This window comes from Chaetura pelagica, unplaced genomic scaffold (genome assembly GCF_000747805.2).
Source record: "Chaetura pelagica isolate M959 unplaced genomic scaffold, ChaPel_1.0 scaffold271, whole genome shotgun sequence".
NCBI lineage: Eukaryota > Metazoa > Chordata > Aves > Apodiformes > Apodidae > Chaetura > Chaetura pelagica.
In genome coordinates, this window is record NW_009952106.1 from 596,709 (window position 1) to 618,823 (window position 22,115).

General features: G+C 34.2%; 1 protein-coding gene across 1 annotated transcript in view; it reads right to left on the bottom strand.

Moving 5' to 3' along the window:
• DNAH8 (dynein, axonemal, heavy chain 8) overlaps positions 1-22,115 on the bottom strand; it is a 125,934-nt gene that overhangs the window by 54,488 nt on the left and 49,331 nt on the right. Inside the window, exons 38-51 of the mRNA XM_010006149.1 lie at positions 20,985-21,209; positions 19,704-19,876; positions 17,680-17,858; positions 15,577-15,764; positions 14,537-14,623; positions 14,347-14,454; positions 13,446-13,580; positions 12,657-12,818; positions 10,905-11,151; positions 8,677-8,918; positions 8,455-8,595; positions 5,146-5,383; positions 4,336-4,478; positions 788-922 (exon numbers count right to left, since the gene is read on the bottom strand). Of these exons, the coding sequence (XP_010004451.1) occupies positions 788-922; positions 4,336-4,478; positions 5,146-5,383; positions 8,455-8,595; positions 8,677-8,918; positions 10,905-11,151; positions 12,657-12,818; positions 13,446-13,580; positions 14,347-14,454; positions 14,537-14,623; positions 15,577-15,764; positions 17,680-17,858; positions 19,704-19,876; positions 20,985-21,209 (2,403 nt within the window). The remainder of the gene's footprint in view (positions 1-787; positions 923-4,335; positions 4,479-5,145; positions 5,384-8,454; positions 8,596-8,676; positions 8,919-10,904; positions 11,152-12,656; positions 12,819-13,445; positions 13,581-14,346; positions 14,455-14,536; positions 14,624-15,576; positions 15,765-17,679; positions 17,859-19,703; positions 19,877-20,984; positions 21,210-22,115) is intronic.

The window sequence follows — 22,115 nt, forward strand, 5'->3', positions numbered from 1 at the left end:
AAGGGGGCCTAGAGGAAAACTGGGAAGGGACTTTTTTCAGGTGCTTGCAGTGCAAGGACAAAGGGTAATGGACTAAAACTGGAAGAGGGGAGATATAGATTAGACGTTAGGAAATTCTTTTGTGTGAGGGTGGTGAGACAATAGAATAGGTTGCCCAGGGAAGATGTGGAAGCCCCATCCCTGGAAGTGGTCAAGGTCAGACTGGATGGGACTCTGAGCAACCTGATCAAGTGGGAGGTATCCCTGCCCATTCATGGGGGTTGGAACTAGATGATCTTTAAGGTCCCTTCCAACTCAAACCATTCTATGATTCTGTGATTTTTAGCAGTTACATTGGGAAAGTTAATGTCTACAAATTAGTCATGCTAGAGGACCTTAAAGATAAGATTTCTGATGTTGTAGTCACTCATGAGTGAGAAAAAATAAGAGGATCTATAAGTTTAAATCTGCTTTTTATTTAATTTAAAATATAGCTATAAACTAAAAATAGTATGAGCAAAAATTTTCATTAATTTAAATTTAAAAGGAAAGATCTTCAACAAAATAATGGAGTCTTAGGATTCCATAAAGAAAAATCACACAGCAATGATGCATATATGAATCTCTATGCAAGTGACTATATTCCATTCTTATCCAAAAAAATATTTTTAATGAAAGTTTCTAAAGTGTTTAAGTTACTTGGAGGAAAAAAGATCCATTAGACTATTTCTAAATCACTTATTTTATCATCACAATTAAGTACATTTTAAATATATAGGCAAGAATTACTTAGAAGCCGTATTTTTACCTGAAACATAAATGGTTCTGTGGCAGATGAAAAGTTTAGACATTTTGACAAATGTAGTTCTGGGTTGTATTTCTTCACATATGCCTTAATCATGACAGTCTTCGCAGTTCCCTGTTCTCCTATGAGCAAAACTGCCTGCAACAGACATTTAGATGGCCTATTTAGTATCAAAACTTAAATATGCATAACAGACCTATTTTAGAGAAAAGGATACTTTCTGTATCTACTTTTGAATTACATATTATTCTGCTAAGGTTTTTCCTGTGTCTCCATTTGCAGTGACACATTATGTGTTTTTCACCCCACTCAGATTCTCTAAGACACATTATTTAGAGAGACAAAAGAGAAAGGATGTTGTGAGAATATACTAGAGGTTTTTCTTCCAGTTGCCTAATTTCTTCCATTTTTTAACATATTCAACACAGAGGTCTCTTGTAGTGGATGACCCTAAGAACACTTCTTTATAATTTATTTAGTATTTGCTTTTCCTGTAAGAATCCTTTTTGACACATTTGTAATAGAAGGATAGTCCCTTCCTCCCAGCACTGTCCTTAAGTCCAATACTGTCCAATACAATATAGATGAGATTCAGATATATCCCCCGTCAAGCATCTGACTAAAAGACATACTCTAAAGATCTGTAGAGATCTGATGTAACAATAATTACAAATAAGAATAACAGATACTGAACTGTGTATAGAAGTCTTAACTGACCAAGAAGTACCTACAGCTTTGTAAATGTTAATAAAGACAGGAAACAATTATATGGATAAAAGACTGTTGCTTTCTACCTCTGGAATTGTAGCCCTTTTTAAAACTCTTCTTATATTTTCATATGTGGTCTAAAATATATGACTTAATCTTTTTCTCTAAATCAGATGTTTGAGGACAAAAACTAAACTGATTTGCAGTGAGTATCATACTGCTCATGTCCCCAGTTAGAAAGGCAGTGAAACTGGTAGAGAGGAAGCAATTTCAGACATTCCAAAATGTGTTTCACATTTCACAGACAAAAGGAACAAAAACCTGCTCTTAATAGCAACAAGGGAAAAATCACTTGTTTTCAAAGCAGGCAGTTATTCTTCAACCTTTACTCAAGAGAACATCATCCCTCCTTCAAGGAACAATGGTTACTATTCACTCCTTCTCCTCTCCTAAATTGGAATTGCAATCTCTTACCTAGGTCCCGCAGCCTAATTCTGCAGACATAAACTGACTTAGCAATAAAAGCTTTCTCAATCCTTAGAGGCCATGTGTCCTCTGAGAGCAGTATGTTTTTCAGAATAGGAATCAAAATTGACCTGTGTTTTTTGTCCTGAATTTCACTGACTGCCTGTCACGGACATGATTGATTCTTTCTGTAAACATCCATGGAGGACTAAGAGACCAGTGCATTTTTTTCAGAATACGTTTAGCAACAAGTTGGGTGTTGGAACTAGATGATCTTTAAGGTTCCTTCCAACCAAAGCCATTATATGATTCTGTGATTGCTGTTGCATACAGCCTTTAAATCACTTAGGGTATCAATCTTTGACAAAGCAGAAATTGGCCAAGGATTCCCATAATGGTCAGAAAATCTTTTCCCAAAATTTGTTTCTCCTCACTCATTGCTGTATTATTGGAAACTCCCTTTTCATGAGAATATAATTATTCTATTTATCACTGCAGGATTTACAACAGCAACATTAGATACTTCTAATATGACACTTTTGACCTTTATAACTAATCCTATCTTAATGTATGCCTCACTGTGTATATATCTATATCTATTTTTCAAAGCATTTTTAGTCCTCTCTGATGCCTTATCCAAATAAAAGATACTGAAAATTCTTGTTTCAAGCTAATATTTTGAGCACTGGTATCTTATTTTTGCTTTCTCTTAATATTGTATATTAAGATATATTACATTATACAACTTATTTTCTAATTAATCTGTATCTAAGTGTCATTTCCCTGGGGCGGGGGGGTTGGGGAGGAGGAAGAAAAGCAACAAATCTGCCAAAAAAAGAAGAAAATCTTTCCTGGTTTCCTTTTATCTGATAAAATCTGAATCTAAGTCAGAAAGTTGCTGAACCAAAGGATTAATGCTTCTTTGCGTACTCTTACACCTTTTAAAGAAATCTCTCATTTCCTCTAAAGAAAGCAAGATAGAAAAGAACCCTGCTTTTTCAGACATTTAAGAATTCTCCATGAGTTTCTTCTTGCTTAGATTTTCATCCTACTTATGTTTTTGACATATGGTATTATCTTCATTATTATGTTCATTTCATGACAGGAATTTAATCCATTTGCGAAAGGGGGTATGTATAGTTTGTGATTGCAAGCACTAACTTTGATAATGCAGATCTGAAATGCTCAGACACTCCTGAGTGACTTGTTCCTGCTTTAAATTAATGCTCCCCAAGAGACAGCTACAAAGATACCACAGTGTTTCATTCTTCACCCTGGTTTTGAACATTCAAGTGATCAGTTGACCGTAATAACACAGATTATAGTAATAAACTCACAGAACAAACAAAGTGAAGTCAGACCTAAAAAAAACTACCTTGATTCATGCATGTAATTCAGCTGTAGCTAGAAAGGAAGTTCATGCTGATGTGAGCAATCCAGGGGAGGGGGAAAAAAAATAAAAATTGCTCTACCACAGTTCAATACCAAAGAAAAAATGCCTGAAAAAAAAAGCAGCAATCTGACTACTTCCATTCTGCTCAACAGGGAAACACAGACAAATCCCATTGCCTCTGGAATACTTTAATCAAACTAAATCAACAGGTTTTCTGTCCAAGTCCTAGAATTTTACAGAAAATAATAGTGCAGCACTGGCTCCTGCACTTGTGGTATTTCTAATATTGGCTCCAGCTATCAGGAAGGGAGTACATTGACTTTTATTTCACAAGCTAACAGATTTTCATGGGAAGTTACTAAGATATTAAGAGCATTCTGTTAAAGCAAAATATGTAATTTTAAGATATTCCTCTGTTTGAAAAGAGGTCTATATCTGTTTTAATGACTATTGTTTAATGAGGCCTGAGCCAAAAGCCATGAAACCAGATTGGTTAAAGCTATATGAGAAGCTTCTCTCCTTTTGCTATAGTTGTGGCTACTGCTATTAACTACAGTTTTTTAATGAGAGAAAACAACAGAGTAAACTCGAGAAATGTCAGGTTTTTATCAAATTTGTAAAAATTTTTTTCCTTTTTTCCCTATTCAAGAAATCACAAATCAGAAAGATTAATATGGTATAGAGACTAAGAAGAAGGTTTTATGTCTTTCTCAGAGAAACATGATAGGTTGTTAAGAGTTAAACTTTTATGACAAAAAATTATTCCACAAAAAGTATATTTTAAATGTTTTGCCCATGCACAGAAATAAGTACGGAGGGTTCATGTTAAGAAAATAAAAATAGTACAATACAAATAATGATGCACCTGGCAAGCAATGACTAAAGAGAGAGAATATGAAGGATTGCAATTCCAAGTTACTTTAAAAGAAGTTTTTATTTATTTCATACAGAAGGCATATACTAAAATGAGTAATGCTGTACTTACTTTCTGTTGTTTTGCAATTGTATTTATCAAAAACTGAGTTCTGACGTTGTCAACATTTGGAACCAGAATAGATGCATAGTCTGGGACACTATCTGTTGGATAAACATATTCCTGAACTTTTTTACTCCAGTGCTCCCAGTCACCTAAAATGACAAAAAAACTCAACAAACCCAAAACATTGCTGGCAAAAAAAAACAAATCTGAATTTCAATACAAGAGAATCATAGAAATACAAGTATTCACTCTGAAAGAACAGTATTTTTAAAATTGGTTGTATGTTATTTAAACTATAAATCCCTTGTGGAAAACATCACACTATTCAAAATATCAGTATTAACTATATTCAACATATGGGACTATCTTTACAGTTTTATAAACAGTATGATTAATTACTGATTATGAGACACGGGTAAGTAATTGTTAGTAAGCAGAATTGAAATCAGATTATATTTTTAAACAAAAAAATACTAGCTGAGAGGAAATTAAATATAAACCTAATATTAATTAAGACTAAGCCAGCCTAACAAAGCAAATAAATTATACACCAGTTTACAGAAAACTCTAAGAATGAAATAAAAATTAAAAAAAAAAGAAACAAGAATGTTTCCATGAGCAGTCTATCACTTGCTCCTGACTTCTCACTTCCACAGAAGCACTACATACAGAATTTGTATTACTACTATCCTGTCCTCAAAAATCTCTGCTCATATGGCTCTGTAATACAGACTAAAGCAGTAAATTTAAATTTCAAGGGAGATACACTCAGTTTTAAAATGCCAGTAAAATCAGAAAGTTTGTGCTTTTTCTTACCCTGATTGGTAACATAAAACTCATACATCGTTTGATTGGTGTCAGAGGAAATTTTTGGTAAGTCTAATTTGTCATCATGAGCTCTAATGAAGGCTTCAAGTTTATCTCTACTGTCCAACTCCAGAAGGGCACCTAAACTCCACATTAGTGCAAAGCTGAACAATTTATGCAGATGAGTTGTAGATGAAATACCACCTTCTTCCTTTGATGGAATCAAGCCCTCCAGTAGATTAATAGACTGAAAATATTTTAAAATAAAATAAATTAAGATGTTACCTAATAACTTTTTATTTTTATACATCTAGGTACATGCCTTATACATATATGTATTAAAACTTAAACCCACAATTTAAAAACAAATACAGGTTACCAAAAAATAACATAAAATTCAGAACTCCAAACCCAAGAAAATAGATTAAACGTATCCCTGTAAAACTGGATAAAATTTTCAAAACTACACAAATAATTTGATCATCAACTATGTTCTTTCATTATGCTGGGGTTTTTTTTGTTGTTTTTGTTTATTTGTTTGTTTTTTTAAAAAGTCATTTAAGAGCTAGGGTAACAGAACAGCTTTTTAATGGGTTTTATAACATCTATTGGGATATTCAGAACTCCAAAAGTAGGTGGGACCCAACAGTTTCTTTCCATCTCTAAGCATATGTCCTGGTTTGACTGGGACAGAACCCTACGCCAGCCATGGAGGACAGGCCATTAGTAGCCCAGAGTCAGCTGGGAGCTTAAGTCAGGGCAGCTGAGCCAAGCTGACTAATAGGTATATCCCACACCACTCACTCATCTCATGCTCATTATAAAAGGGGGAGGCTGGCTAGAAGTGAGGGGCTTCCTTTTCTGGTGCTTTTTCCTCTTGGCCTGCTGTACCCTCTGCTACTTGAGGACTATGCTGAGTATAAGCTTATATGCTTTATGTTGGTGTTTGTATTAGCCTTGCTATTTCCTTAAATCTGTGTGTATTTTAATCCACGAGGCTTCTCTCCTCTGATTACCCTTCTTGGCTGGGGAGAGGTCATCAGGTGAGAGAGCAAACGGCTTCAATTTAGCCCCCCATACAGGTTAAATGAAGAAAGTCTGCAAGTCTTTTCAGCATCTGTCTAATGTAGGTATCATAATTGTGGTCAATTAATGCATCTATCACACTATCTTCCTATTTTGCTTTTAAAAAATAGATTAAAATATCCTATTTTATTAATACCTCATCTATAACAGCCTTTGACAAGATGTTCCCCACATCTGCTATTCATGAACACTTCGGGGTTTTTTCCTGTCTGTACCCCTTCATGCCTATCTTCACTGAGTTTCATTTGCCATTTTATTATCTCTTTATTTAGTCTCATAAAATCTGTCTACAGTTCTTCACGGTTAGGTGTTTTGTCTTACTACTCTGAATAATTTAGTATCATCAGTAAACTTACCTAAAAGTTTTCCAAGTTGTTTATGAACATTTTGAACAGCACTAGTCCCAGACTCCACTTAGGATCAGTGGTAACCTCTGTCCTTCCTAAGACCATGTACTCCAAATGCACATTTTCTATCTTCTAATCAGTTTTTTATTTACAAATGATCCTATCTTATGGTGTGATGGCTTAGCTTTCATACAACTCCTTGGTGACTTTGTTGAACACCCTTGTTCCTCCATGCAGACCATGTCAACCTGATTTCCCACAGCTACAAGTGTACTGTCTTTTCCAATAGACTTGTAAGGCAGTATAACCCTGAACAAAAACTGTGTAATCTCCTAAAATAAATTCTATTTGTCCACCAAATAAGGTGGGCCAGAGCATGGTATATAGCCGAAAGAAAAACATGTAAGTAAAAATAGCAGAAAAAAAATCATCCAGGGGCAATACAGGAATATATACAGAAAATCAGTGGAAATTTACAATAAGTAAAGCAAAGGTGAGATCACATTTTATAAAAAACAATTAAGAAGCTATTGTAGCTAATAACCAGCCTAAATTGTGAATACTAACAAATGGCAGATGATTTGACACACGTGCATGTGTGGGTGAGCTATGATGTCATTGGTTCCTAGATAAACCCCAGCACGGAGATCGACTAAGGGTTATTTCCTTTGTTGCATCAATGACAGAAATTTCCTAAAGTTTTTTGTTTACTGGAAGAAATGGTCAACACAGGTTAAAACAATGAAATATTTCCCTGACCAAGCAGTATGAGTAGAACCCTGACTTGCTCATACTTCCTAACCAGCCCAAATACAAAACAATATAAAAACTTCTAGTCCGAGGAAAAGTCTTCCATGAAGAGAACGTAACTCAGTCAGACGTTTCACAGAATACAAAGAATACAATACAGAAAAAATCAAACCAAAACAAAACACTATCACCCTCTAAAAAGGTTGTGTGTAGCACATTCATCTTGTTTATCATCATAAAGTAGCAAGCTACACAGTTTCTGCCTACGGACTTCAATTCTACAGATATCTTAATGCCATTTGATCTCATGCAGTTGTATCTTGCAGTGTTTACTGTGTACTTCAAACTGTTAAAAACCTGAAGCTAAAACCCTAATGAACAGTAAAGAGATATTGGGTGCAAATTGTCTAGTTTCACAATAAATTGAAATGTTATCCAAAATATCATTTTGTTTGCCCTCTTATTCAAAGGCATTACTGAATTTGTTATGGGTGTCCATACAAAACTGAGACAAATCATGGACAAATAGTCTAGAGACTTGGAATCTGCAGATGACAGACTCACTCAAAAAAATCAGCTGGACACACAGAGTAAAGGACTGACAATCTTGTAAAATCTGCCAAACACATAATTTTAGCATTAATAAATCACTGATAAGGTTTGGACTCCACTGAAGGTAAAGTGGAGGGGATTGATAGAGATAGATAAAAATTACTACTTCAACCTTGGAAGTGCTGACTGACGCAGCTATTATATCTCAAGATAAAAAGACTTATACTTCACTCTTTCTGCTGACACTACCAGTAAGGCTAGACTGACCCTCACCACCTTTTTTTTTTTTTGGTATTAAAAGCACTGTTGGAATCAGACAACTAGATTATTCAACATACGCTTCTTAAAACTCACTGAAACCTGTAAATTCCAGTCAACAGAGACTAGGCTACATATGAAGTGATAAAAAGAAGTAAAGTTTTCTCTAGCACATCTCTACCAGTTCCTCTTATATTGCCTAAGAAACAAATATTGAATTTGAGGTTTTCTTTTTAGGAAAGAATCTTTTCAAATTAAATTTACTACTTCTGCACATTTACTATACTTAGTCAATCAATACAGACTTACACAGTATCTGTTTTACCTGCATAATGTAGTTACATTCCAGAAGCTCCATTTTTGGATTAAGGTTTAGTTTCATGTATACATATGCTGGTTCAAATATTCTATCATACAGACTTTGTAAAACTTCAGCTTCTTGAGCAGCACGCTTTGTCAGCCATGCCTGAAAAAACATTCACAATATTTTTCTGTATAAAGTGTATAACAAAGTAAAGTTAGGAGTGGATAGCAATTTTAATCTTACTTGCAATATTGGTCTCCAGCTGAGGGCAGAAGAACTGATGTAGACCATACCCATTCGAGAAACTGTTGCTGGAGAGGCATTCTCAATGTTGTGGACCTCAAACAACAGTTTACATGTAGGAGACATAGGAATGCGATCTCCATTTGCTAGAGTGAGGGTCTTGTTATCATCCAAAACTGAATTTAGATTCTCAATCCAGATTGCATCTACAGGGCCATCTAAAATTAGAAACACATTTTCACCTGGAAAAAAAAAAAAAAAATCAAAAGATATACAGTTCATATTGCCATGCTGAATGAGCAAGAAAATAAGTTCACAAAGGATGGTCTAGAATTTAATGTATAAAAACGTACTTAATTTATTGTAATTTCTGCTATCTCCACAGATGCTCCTTACTGTACAAATTGCATTAATAGTTAAGGACTAAGGACTAAGGATTAATAGTTAAGGATAGTGCCCTTGTGGCCAAGAAGGCCAATGGCATCCTGGGGGGCATTAGAAAGGGTGTGGTTAGGATGTCAAGAGAGGTTCTCCTCCCCCTCTATTCTGCATTGGTGAGGCCACATCTGGAGTATTGTGTCCAGTTCTGGGACCCTCAGTTCAAAAAGGACAGGGAACTGCTCGAGAGAGTCCAGCGCAGAGCTACAAAGATGATTAAGGGAGTGGAACATCTCCCTTATGAGGAAAGGCTGAGGGAGCTGGGTCTCTTTAGCTTGGAGAAAAGGAGACTGAGGGGTGACCTCATCAATGTTTACAAATATGTAAGGGGTGAGTGCCAGGGGGACGGAGTTAGGCTTTTCTCAGTGATGACCAGTGATAGGACAAGAGGGAATGGGTGTAAATTGGAGCATAGGAGGTTCAAGGTGAATATCCAAAAAAAATTTTTTACTGTAAGAGTGACAGAGCACTGGAACAGACTGCCCAGGGAGGTTGTGGAGTCTCCCTCACTGGAGACATTCAAAACCCACCTGGATGAGTTCCTGTGTGATGTACTCTAGGTGACCCTGCTCTGGCAGGGGGGTTGGACTAGATGATCTCTCGAGGTCCCTTCCAGCCCCTAAGATTCTATGATTCTATGACTTATTTTTGAAACAACTAGGAGCAAATGAGGGCATAAATATATCTTTATAATGTTGAACATCTGTGGTGATATTGCCTTGGCTGGCTGGCAGACAGACACCGGTGCCACTCTCTCAGTACCCCTCCTCAACAGGACAGAGGGAGAGGAAAATGCTGGTGGCTTGAGGTAAAGACAGGGAGATCACTTTACAACTACTGTAAAACAGGCTCAACTTGGGGAAAATAAATTTATTCCAAATTAATGTTGACTTGGATGATGAGAAACAAAACCAAAACCCAAACGCTTTTCCCCCCACCCTCTTTTTCTTTCCTCAGATTCAAGTTGTTCCTTTCTAACCTAACCTAACCTAACCTAACCTAACCTAACCTAACCTAACCTAACCTAACCTAACCCTTCCTCCTTCCACCCCTGCCCCACCCCAGCAGCACAGGGGAGATGAGGAACTTAGCATTTTATAGCTAATATAAGGGCTCACTGTGCAAATAAACAAAATGCTTTGAATATTCTCAATCCCATTTAAGTTAATGAAAACTACCACCACTCATCAATTGCGAAAATCTAGGGGTTTTTAAGTTAATTTTGAAACATTAATAGAGATTCAAATGCTTAAATTTTGGCAGTTTTTTAAAATTCTGGCTTTGTTTTGATAATAGAAACATGTCTATAGATAAATTATAGACACTTCCAACACAGAAAATTCATCTGTCTTTTTAAATCCTAGGAAGGTTCCCTAGAACTCCCTTTCTTCACTATAAATATTTTTATTTTTATCACTGTGAAAAGTAATTTCAGAATTCTAATTCTAAAATAGCAAAATATAAATATGGGTAACCAACCTTGGAAAAACATTATTTTAAAGTTAGTGCAATTGTACAAGTAAATTTAAATTATAATTTATCTTTTTCCAAATAACACATCTGCACTGTAGAAATGGACTGGCAAGGAAATTAACATTTTAAATGTAAATACACTACTGAAATAATTTTTAAACTGTTGCCCTTTGTTGAGAAGTGAACTGTAACTTCATGTGCATTCTATATAGTTTATCTCAAGAGAGAACTTCAACACAGTTGCAAATTCAAGTGTTTTTTTCAACATATCATTCAAGAGATATTTTTATGATATCACACACAAAGTATTTATTTACCTCTTTTAGTTTTCAATGTTCTCCTCCACAGTGTAGAAAAGATTCCATCTGTCCAATCATTAGTTGCAGCATCTAGTTTTCCAAACATTTGAGGAGCAGTAATAGCTTTGGGGTTCATACGCATTTCTCTGTGAGGTCTTCCACATTCTGTCAGTGCTCTCATTAAAATAGTTATCACCATTGTTTTTCCAGATCCACTAGGTCCAAGTGTCATCAATCCATGACGTACTAAAGAAGTTTCATACAACTATAAAAAAAATTAAAATATTTTAAGGAATACATGCTTTCAGAAGATTTTTGCTTGTATTTAATACATTCAATAGTCAGTGATTATAAATGTTTTAGACATACACATTATATGCTCAGAAATAAAATCAACATGCATTTGCTGATTTTTTTTGTTGTTTTGTGGAATAGTTCATACCTTCAATCCTAATTTTCCAAGCACCAAGTAAGTTTATAACAGTTTACAGAACTAATCTTAATAATTTCTCTTTTTAGCTTTTCAATCAGAACACACTTCAGATCTAACGAGCTTGCAACACAAGGTAAACAAAACCTACTACGATCCTTGCACAGGGTCTATTTCTCTGTTCCTCAACTGCCAAGAACCAAGTGTTACTGATGTAAAAACTAAGCAACTTTGTTTTATGTAAAAAACATTGTCCACAACAACACTTCACCACTGAGCCATTAATTCAGATTCTGTGTATTTTATTACTCATTTTGACTAGACCTCTTGAATGCATATAACAAAGCAATACATATTCTGCTGATTTGAGGTCTTTCCACTGTATTCAGGTGGCTCACACACTTCAGAAGGACGCTAGTTTAGAACACTTACAGATTGAGAGTAGCTGGGCTTATTCATATGCTTTGTAGTGTAGAAAGCCTCTAAATCTCATTATAGCTTTAATCTTTCCATCACGCATGTTCTTGAGAAAAACTATTCCCTTTGTATAAAAGTGTCATTCTTGATACAGACACTAGTTTTGGTTCTTTAATTTCATAATACCTACATGTGTCCACTTGCATGTTTAATAGGTTATTGGTTTCCATAGCTATAGATTATAGGCTTGCCATAGCATATGCTAAGATATATATGCTCTAGACATCCTTGTATTTTAACTCTTTAAATCCTACAGAGATAAATTGGATAATTAATAAACCAGTTTCTAGGGTCTAGGTTCTCAAAATGTATGTAACACCTTGTTTACTACACTGCCTGCTTAAACTCATAATGAAGACCCTTCTGCATTACAGAATATATTTAAGTCTGAAATACATACCTCTTATATTTATCTTCACCATTATAAGGGTCTTTTAACTCTCTCCTCCTGCTTAGCAGGAGTTTTACCCTGGCTATGTTTCTTTTCACTATTTATGTACTGCTTTGGCCTTCAATATTACTTGAAATCCTTCTTATGCCCTACTGTCCCTACAGTAGTCTAAGAAACTAAGAGACTCCTGTAGGTGCCTTGCTGCTTCATTCAGATAGCTTGGGTGTATTACGATACCTGGGAAAGGGGTGGTCAATAGCATGCATTAAGATATTTTTTTCTTATTCTGGATAGGTTAAAGAAATAAAAATATACATGCCTTGGAATAGTCTGTCTTAGTGTGGCATACTTGCAGCCTTCATTTTTTCCCATATTAGAAGCACATATCCTGGAGTGAGACACTGATTTAACTACTAACAGTGTGCTCTGACTACTGTTTGTTAAAAAAAAGTTTTGGAAAAAAAGGTTTTACCTGAATAAGCTTAAGATTCCATGGTGGATGGTTAACCAACCCTGCCTCTTCAACCTGGTGAGATACTGCAACCTGAAGCTCATCATAGGTACTACTGTCCAACTTTAACCCCGGGAAGAGATCATTGATAAGACTGAGAAACAAAGGCTCATCTTCATCTATCTGAAATAAAAAAGTTCAGCGCTCAAATCATGGTTATCCAAAGGATGTTCTCAAACCAAAATTAATCTGTATTTTAAAATAATAAGCTGTAAGAACATATTTTCTAAATACAGATGCTTATGTTCAGAAACACAGCCAGCCAACAGGGCAGCTCACTACAGAAATAGCATTTTGGAAATGTCATCCATATGACAAGAGAGAAATAAAATAAAATTGAAATTTCCCACCGAGTAGACACTGTAATCTATTTGTAAAATGTATTTGTAAAATTTATTTGTAAAATGCAGCATATATTGGAAAGAACATTGTATCAGGAAATTTGCAATGGTCTAGTTTAGTGGATACTCATTATCTAGTTTACTTATGGTACAGCAGTCAGTCTGTACACAAGTCAGTATATAAAATGTTATACCCACAGCTAAGCTACTATTAACCTATTTGAACCTTTGCACCCTGAGTACTGTTTACATTCTAATAAGCTTTCATTGGTGCACAATGATAACATGATCATTATGTTTCAATTTTTAAAAGGACGCTTGAGATTTTTTCTAGTCTTCTATATAACCCCACAAAATATCTAGTAGACTTGCTTATATGTGATGCTAAAATATTAACTTAGATTCTTACCAGCTTAGAAAGATTCATATCTCTTAGCCCTCTCATAACAATACTTAATTCGCTTTCATCTGGCCTGACCCTCTTTTGAGTTCCAAGAGTCCTCAGTACTGAAAGGATATTCCGCAGACCAAAGTCATAATGGACCTAGAGAGTGCAAAAATTAATCTGTAACAAGTTCTCCAGCTTTATTTCATCAATATATTAAACTGGAAAAGGTAGCCAAAATAGGAATTGTGCTGTTGTTTAGGAATTACTCCATGAAAAAAAGAAAGAAAAGAAAAGAAAAGAAAAGAAAAGAAAAGAAAAGAAAAGAAAAGAAAAGAAAAGAAAAGAAAAGAAAAGAAAAGAAAAGAAAAGAAAAGAAAAGAAAAGAAAAGAAAAGAAAAGAAAAGAAAAGAAAAGAAAAGAAAAGAAAAGAAAAGAAAAGAAGGAAAGGAAAGGAAAGGAAAGGAAAGGAAAGGAAAGGAAAGGAAAGGAAAGGAAAGGAAAGGAAAGGAAAGAAAAGAAAAGAAAAGAAAAGAAAAGAAAAGAAAAGAGAAAAAAGAAAAGGAGAAAAGAAGACATTCCTTCTGTGGTTTGCAATTTCCAACAGCTTTTTCTAGCCCTAAATAATCCTTGCAAAAGTGATATAACAGGTTAATTTTTACCTGGCTGCCATTTTTAGGCAGAAAAGCTCATTCATTGACAACTACAAACTGTCACTCTTAAACAACCAAACAAATCTGTGTATGTAACTACATAAACATTAATTAACACTGTTTTTTGTTAAAAATTTTTAGAGCTATTTATTTGAATTATATTTAAACTCTCTCAAAATGTTGTGAAAACAATAAAAGTAATGCTTCAAAACCCATCTGGTTTATATCAGATGTGTAAATACAAAGACAAAGAAAAGAAGACTTCACACTACCTGCTTAGTGAGCTGCTCTTCACAAAGTTTATAAAGAATAAAGAATTTCTCAGACAAGACCACATTTTCAATAAATCCATAACTTGCAAGCTTAACTCTAATAATGATCTGAAACAGAAATTCCGTTAGTTTTTCTGAAGACAGGTAAGCAGTGTAAAATACATTATTTCAGTTTGCTGAGTAATTGTACCTGTCTATCTGAAACCATCATTGCAACAGTTCTAAACTGAATTTTGAGATTTTCTGGTAGTTCTTGTCGTCCAGCATATCCAGGATTCTATATAAGAAAATATATTGCATTATCATTCACAACAGTCAAAATAATGTCCTTTTATTGTTCGGAAAAAGTCAGTTTATGCATAAATACCTAGATCTATTAAGAGTTAGAAATGTTGTCTACTAATGACTAAAATGTGAAGAAAAAAACTTCACCGTAACTAAGAATTTAATAACCTATGCATAATTGCCAGAATAATAACTGAATTTCCTTATCATAAGCCAGCAATCAGAATTTTAAAATTGCATGGAATACAATCTAATTGGTTAATTTCTTCTAGTGTATTCCCAATGCAAATAAAAATTTCATTACCTTTTTGTAGAAGTTGCAGTTTTTGTAACATCTTAAAAATTCAGTAGCTAGCAAGAGCCAAGACAATTTCAAAAGTATTACAAGCAGTCTACAGTGAAGAAATATTAGGATGCCAAAAGCAGTCAAAATATATTTATGAACCTCCTCAGTTACTACCCTGTACTCAAACATGCAGATGAATATTTTAATTTCCCATAAAGTCAATTAAGATTGCCATCTGCCTTGGCATTACAAACATACACTATAACATTCCTTGCTGATAATGTTACAGGAATTAGTGCTATGAAGCCTCATGAATCCTATGGCAAACAAGACAGTATGCTCTGAAAGTTAACACTGTAAATGCAGGATTTTGTTTTTCTCCCATGGTTAATGGTAACTGGTATAAAATTATATGTTCTGCCTTCCTTTTTTTTTTTTTTTTTTCCTACAGGTTATCCATTCAGTTGTGGGACCGAACTATATGTATAGGAAGTCTGTTTTCACAAGTAGTCCTTGTAAGAAAGGGAGAAACCAGATAATTTGTGTTCCAGTAGCTTAGTCTAATTCTATAGCAACAGCATAACTTATTAAATTTGTTCTGTTTTGTTAATTTGTATATACTAAATTGGTCACTTCTCTAGAATTAGTACAATATTTACCATGGTTAGGAAAATGCCAAACTCTGGATTTAAATCTACACAGTCTCCATCAGAAAAAATGAACTGCTTTTTTTTTTCTTTTCTTGCTGTTAAAATAATATATATTTGTTGTGCTGCTACTGAGAGAACAGGCAACTCAATTCGGTTGAATTCATCAAAGCATCCCCAAGATCCAGACTGTGCAAGACCTAAAACAGGGATAGAAATATTTATTATGTTGTTCTTCATGTATGTGAAAATAGATTACTTTCCCTTCAATAATTAAGTAAGGTTAGTTTTATTTATCACCCTGTGGCCAAGGCTTATATTCCTCTAATACACCTGGCTATTTCCATATCAATCTGAGTTAATATCAGTTATTTACACAAGATGCTTAAAAATTATTAAAAATCAGAAAAAAACACTATTAACATCTTGAGGCATTTGGCAAATCTTTTGTCCAGATATTTCTGTGAATGTGGCCTTTTATTTTAAAGTGGCAATTCAATTATTTGCAAAAAGTTGTACTGTTAATTTAAAAAAATAAGTGATTCAGAGCTACAAAACACTAGCTCTAATGTTACAACAAAAAAATCCCAAATTTTGAGTTTTGTTTGGGTCTTCCAGCCTTCACAATGCTTTTAAATTACTTTTTTACTTGCCTCTCATGAATCATAATGATTACAATTTACAAATGAAATTAATTTTGCTCTAACTAGGAGTTTAAATAAATAAATAAATAAAACTCAATCTCACATAACAGAATACATTAATCTTCAAGCATATATCCCTATAGATAAGGACTACCATTTTAAGTCCACATTAAACTACAAGTTTTTCATGTAATGGCACAGGATATTAACAGAAAGTTGTGGACAATGTTCTGTGTGAACTTGCCTATGAAAGAAAGACAGATGGGGAAAGAAAATTGACAGGAAAGAGAAATCTAGAAGCACTAGATTAATAACAATTACACTTTCATAAAGGATAAATTTCACAATTGCCTAATTTCAATTTGGAAAAGTAACATGTATTTAGTAGCAACTAAGGGAATTGTTGGTCTTCAGCAACATTTAACGAGAAAAATTGTAGTAGCATTTTTTTCCAAAATACATGACAAGTAGGCAGTAGTTTTGTTTTATGTATGCTGAAAGATAGCTTTTTAAACTGAAAAATGTATCTGATTATTGTTACACAGTTACGGCTAAATAACTTTGAAGGGATTCTGTCATGTACTCAAAAGATTTTTTATTATTATTTTTTAATTTGAATACCTTGACTTGCAAAGGGGCAACATGTTTATAAACCTGTAGTTTCAGGCACCTTCACACTACAGTTATTTGATTGCTTAAAACAAGAAAGTTAAAAAAATAATCATTTCACCTCTTTCTTCTCAATACATACATTACTTTAATCTGGAAAATGAGCTGACAGAAATCTCATGGATCTTAAGTCCTTCATCTGGAACAGAATAACTCCATGCAGCAGTACAGGCTCGGTGCTGACTGCTTACAAAATGGTTTTGCAGAAAATTACCTTCTTAACCACTGAGCATGAATCAGAATTATGTCCTTGTAGCAAAGGAAACCATCTGCATATTGGGCAAGAGTGTAGCCAGCAGGTTGAGGAAAATAACTGTTTGCCCCTATACTGCACTTATGATAGCAGCTGCAGTATTGTGTCCAGTTGGGGGTTACCAATAGAGGAAGAACACTGATATACTTGTATGATACCAGCAGATGACTGTCATGACAGCCGGTGGATGGAGGACATGACACAGGGAGGGAGGGAGGGAGACACAGAGAACACAGTTTGTTAAGTCTGAGGAGAAAGCCTATTGCTAATGGGAGGCACTGAGAAAATAGAACCAGGCTTTTACATGAAGTGCAGTGGAAGAGGAGAAGACAGACACAGGTTTCAATGTCAGAAATTCCAAGTAAATGGAAGTATAAAAAAGGTTACTATGAGGATGGTCAAACACTTGAACAAGGGCCCAGAGGTATTGTAGCACATTCATCCCTGGAGATGCTCAAAACCAACATGAATAAGGTCCTGAACAATCTGCTCTAGCTGAACCTGCTACGTGACCAGTGGAGATCTCTTCCATACTCCATGAAGTCTTACCTTTGAAAATCCTACCCAAACCCCTGAAGTCCATTTGATCGGAGCAGTTAAAGACTACTACGTATTTTCCCAGAGCCTTTCCCATGTCTTTCGTTGTTTCTGTTTTACCAGTTCCAGCTGGTCCTGCTGGAGCTCCTCCCATGTTCATTCCCAAAGCCTGTGCTAAAGTTATGTAGCACCTATAAATATTAATTCATATTAGTTTATTAAAAATGAAAGATATCTGTGTGTGTATATATATATATAACAATGAAATTTGTGATAAATTCTACAGCTTTTATGTTGAAACAATTATTCATAAAACAGTTCCATTGATTTTCATAAGTACAGGAAGTTCAAAGTGGTAAAAGTCACAAAATACAGCATTGAAACACTACTTATAAAAGCAAAATAATATACTTCGTGATAACCTTGTTTGTTATAAACCAATTATTAGAAGAGCTAAAAAATTAATGCACATCACTTAAAGGGATCTAATTGTCATTAACTCTCTTTGCAGCTGTAAAGAGAAGAGTCTGCTATTGAATTCTGCTATCTCATCGTATTCTGTGGTATCTTAATCCATATATATTTAATTAATTTGTTACATTTTTCTAAATCCTCAGTTGAGAAAGAAGAATGATACATGGTCTCTTCCACAATTATGAGTAAAACATTTTTATTTAAAAAAAAAAAAAAAAAAAAAAAAAAAAAAAAAGGTCTGAAAAAGCTTAGAAAAAGCTTAGACTACTGTTTTTGTTATATGGGTGTCCCAGTTATGATTTTCATTCATGCAAAGGTATGGAAGAGGAACACTGAAGAAATTACATGAAAGTTTCTACACAAATGAGGATGTATCTTCACCCTCAAACATACCCTGAACACATTTCTAATTAAAGTAATTCTGCTTTTAATCCATAATTGAACACAGTGTGATAAGTAACTAGTTCCTACAGTTTAGCATGAATCACTATAATATATTATGTCAAACTTGCCCTTCAAGGACCTTGATGTTTCCTAACCAGTGAGAAAATTTAAAGTGACCTGAATGTTTTACTTCTATGGTCCTACTGGTGTCAAGGCAAATTTTGGGTAGAAGTTAACATTTTACATTAAAAAAAATTTTACTGTCATGTGTAGCACAGTTCACTGTAGAAATGCATTAAACTTTCTGAATTGTCACAATAGCAGTCCTACATCTTCCAGAGAAATAAGGCTGTTAAAAAAAGCTGTACAGACATATATTCCACAGAGGTAGCAAAGGGAGTGATTACAGTTTGAAATTTATTTTTTGTTCTTGAGGGGATCCTTTTGCAAGTGAACAATTGCAATATATTTCTGGTCATCTATTTTCTCCTTTGGTGAAAAGTGACATCTCAAAAAGGAGCAAATGGAGGAAGAATTTTGACCAAAAATATAAAGTGCCAAGAAATTCCCAATAGGAAAAAAAATATAGTTCTCAATGTTAATATAATTTGAAAAAAAAAATTGAAAAATTTTGAAACATTTGAAACAAAATGAATGGTCATTTTCTTGCTTGTCTGAAGAAGAATGGCAAATGAGTGCACACAGCTGGGACTTTGTCAATATCTATGTTCTTATGGACAAATCTAAATAGTTTCCTAGTACTAATTAGATTATAGACAGTGAGTAGTTGTATTAGACTTGCAAATACATTGATAGCCACAAAAACTTTATAGAATTCCTTAGCACAGAATTCAAAGTATTTGACTTAATATTTTCTTCAGTATAGAAATATTGTTAAAATACACATTACTATATGACCTCAAGCCAATTCATTTCTGTTAATGAATCTTTTTCTTAAGACTGGGCAATGAAAAAACTTTTCTAGAAATTACTAAGCGTACAAATTACTGAGTCTCTTTTACCTTTTCTAAGAGAGTTTTATTAAGTAAAAGTATGAGAAGATTTTCATGAATGACCTAGCCCACACAGGACTTAATTCAGAATTTACCTCTCTGAAGATAAATGTTAAAAAAACACTAGATATATTAGTATTCATTATGTGTAATTGTTCTTCTAACCTGTCAGTGAGAGGTGTTATAACCAGACGATCAGTGCAACCCAGAAATTCATTTTGGTAAATAAAATCAACATCTGTAATGGATACCACGACATGATCAAAATCCTCTTTAAAGTAGAATCTAGACTGCTTTAACCATTCAAAATCAGTTGTTGATTTGATGTGCATTTTTACCTTCAAAGAAAGTAAATACATGTATATGTTAAAACTGAGCATCCACATTCATTGTCTTTGATAACTGCGATAAAACGCTTACTTGTATGAGAATAATGAGTGATTACTCAGGTTATTATTCCTATGTAAGTACACTGTAATAGATATATAAGCATCACATAACATGTTCAGATGTATGCTAAACTGATACTAAATAAATGTTCTGATCACATAACCCGATAATCACAACATATGTGTTAATCTAATAAATCTTAAATTGCTTCAGTAGTGCAGCTCACCCTCTAGGTGAAATTAGCAAACATACTGCTAAATCCACCAAACACATTGAACAAAGGGCATGATGAAGGAAGGGTCAGACAGAGGTGTGGAAGGCAAATTGGGCAGAATCTAATTAAGGTTACATCATCACCAGTAAAAATAGGTGAAAGATGTAGAGTTGAGGGATGGCATCTCTCAAAGAATGGATATAAACAATTTAGCACAGTCTTAAAAAAAATATAGGACTGAAATCGGTTTATTTTAATAGGTTGCAGAGTTTTTCATTTTTTGTCTATGTATTCTCCTTAAGAACTGGAAAGAGAATCCCAGTAGCCTACTTCCCAAAGGTGGAGAGACAGAAAGAAGGAACTAGGAGATACAGGAGATGTCGCTGTTGCTGCTGTAACTCTAGAGTGGGTGGAGCTAAAGTGCAGCCTAGTGCCAACTACTGAGGTTCTGCAACAAGCCAGGAGGAATTTATCTATGATAATAAAGTTACAACACACTTGGCAGACTCAACTTTTTTAGTTACGCAAGTAAGAGTAACACAACAGTTTTTCAAAGAAAGGACATTAAATAGTTTTTTCCCATCAGATCAATTTTGTAGGAAAAAGCGGAAAATTGAAATATTGTAAGAAAAGTGTACAAATTTTGAGCAAATATTTATATGACTGAATTGATGGATTTTTTTCTAGTTTAAGCAAAAGTGTAGAATGTTTTACTACAGTTAGTTAATGACCACCTCTCTTACAAGCACATATATATACATGTGCAAGTGCAGCTAACACATGTAAGAAAAAAAATTACATAAAATGCATTTGTCAAAAAAAAATAAATATCTATACTTTACCAAATCATCAAAAATATCACGCTGATGCACATGAATGGTAATAAGTGTTTCAAATTTCACTCTGTCATACTCTGAGAGATCATGCGTGGTCTGGCTAATCAACATATTCAGAATCTCCAGAAATTTTGCGTTGGTTACTGGCATGATTTTTCTGTCCTCTCTAGCACTCTGTAGAGCTATTTCTGAATCCTTTGTCCACAACATTTGGATTCCAAGTAATCCAACCTACAAATTTTGTATGTCAAAAAAGAACAAAAGAATCACTTGTCGAACACTAGCCTTTTCATAGAAGCCTTAGGTGTAATAGGAACAATAAATTATGGTGAAGAGTCCCAGATCATAACTACATGCAGCATAACACTGTCTCACCAGCATTAATTTGCTCTGCTGTGGTACTGGAATCTCCTGAGAAAACATTTTATGACTTTTATCAAAATTTGTCACATACTGAGATACACAGAAATTAAGGATGATTCTCAGTTTCGCCTACAATGCTTTAGTGTACTACAATATCACAAACATTAACATGTCTTAAATTGTGGGGAGAAATCCTTCTGAAAATTTCCCAATTCGAATTAACTATGTCATTATTAGAGGTACAGCCTAAAGCACATTGAACTCCAAATCATTTTACTTACAAATAAATCTAGAGATCTACAGGATGTTGCATGTAAAGTAGAGTTTCAGATTGATTTTGATTTACAATACCTGGTACACCCATAACAAAACAGGTTAAATAACACTTTTCCCCTCACATTTCTACAACAAAGCACCAAGACCTAAAAATTTTATTCACCTGCTCTTTCTACTTTTCTATCTCCTTAAACCTGTAGTGAGTTCATGGTTACAGAGACTGCACAGCAGGAAATATCTCACCGATTTAGAATTTTAGGTTGTAATCAGTAGAGATTAAACCAAAATTATTTTAGAAAGACCAGTTAGAGAGGAAAAAAAAAATAATCTTTGGATGTAAGTTTTTCATGCGACCCATAACGGAATTTTTCCAAGACAGAAAAATGACAGTTTGAAGAAATTGCCAGTATTTCTTGGCCAAATAACATTTTCTTCTTCTCCCCCCCCTCCTTCTAACATAAACCATTATTTGAACATAACATTTGGATGAGCAAGACA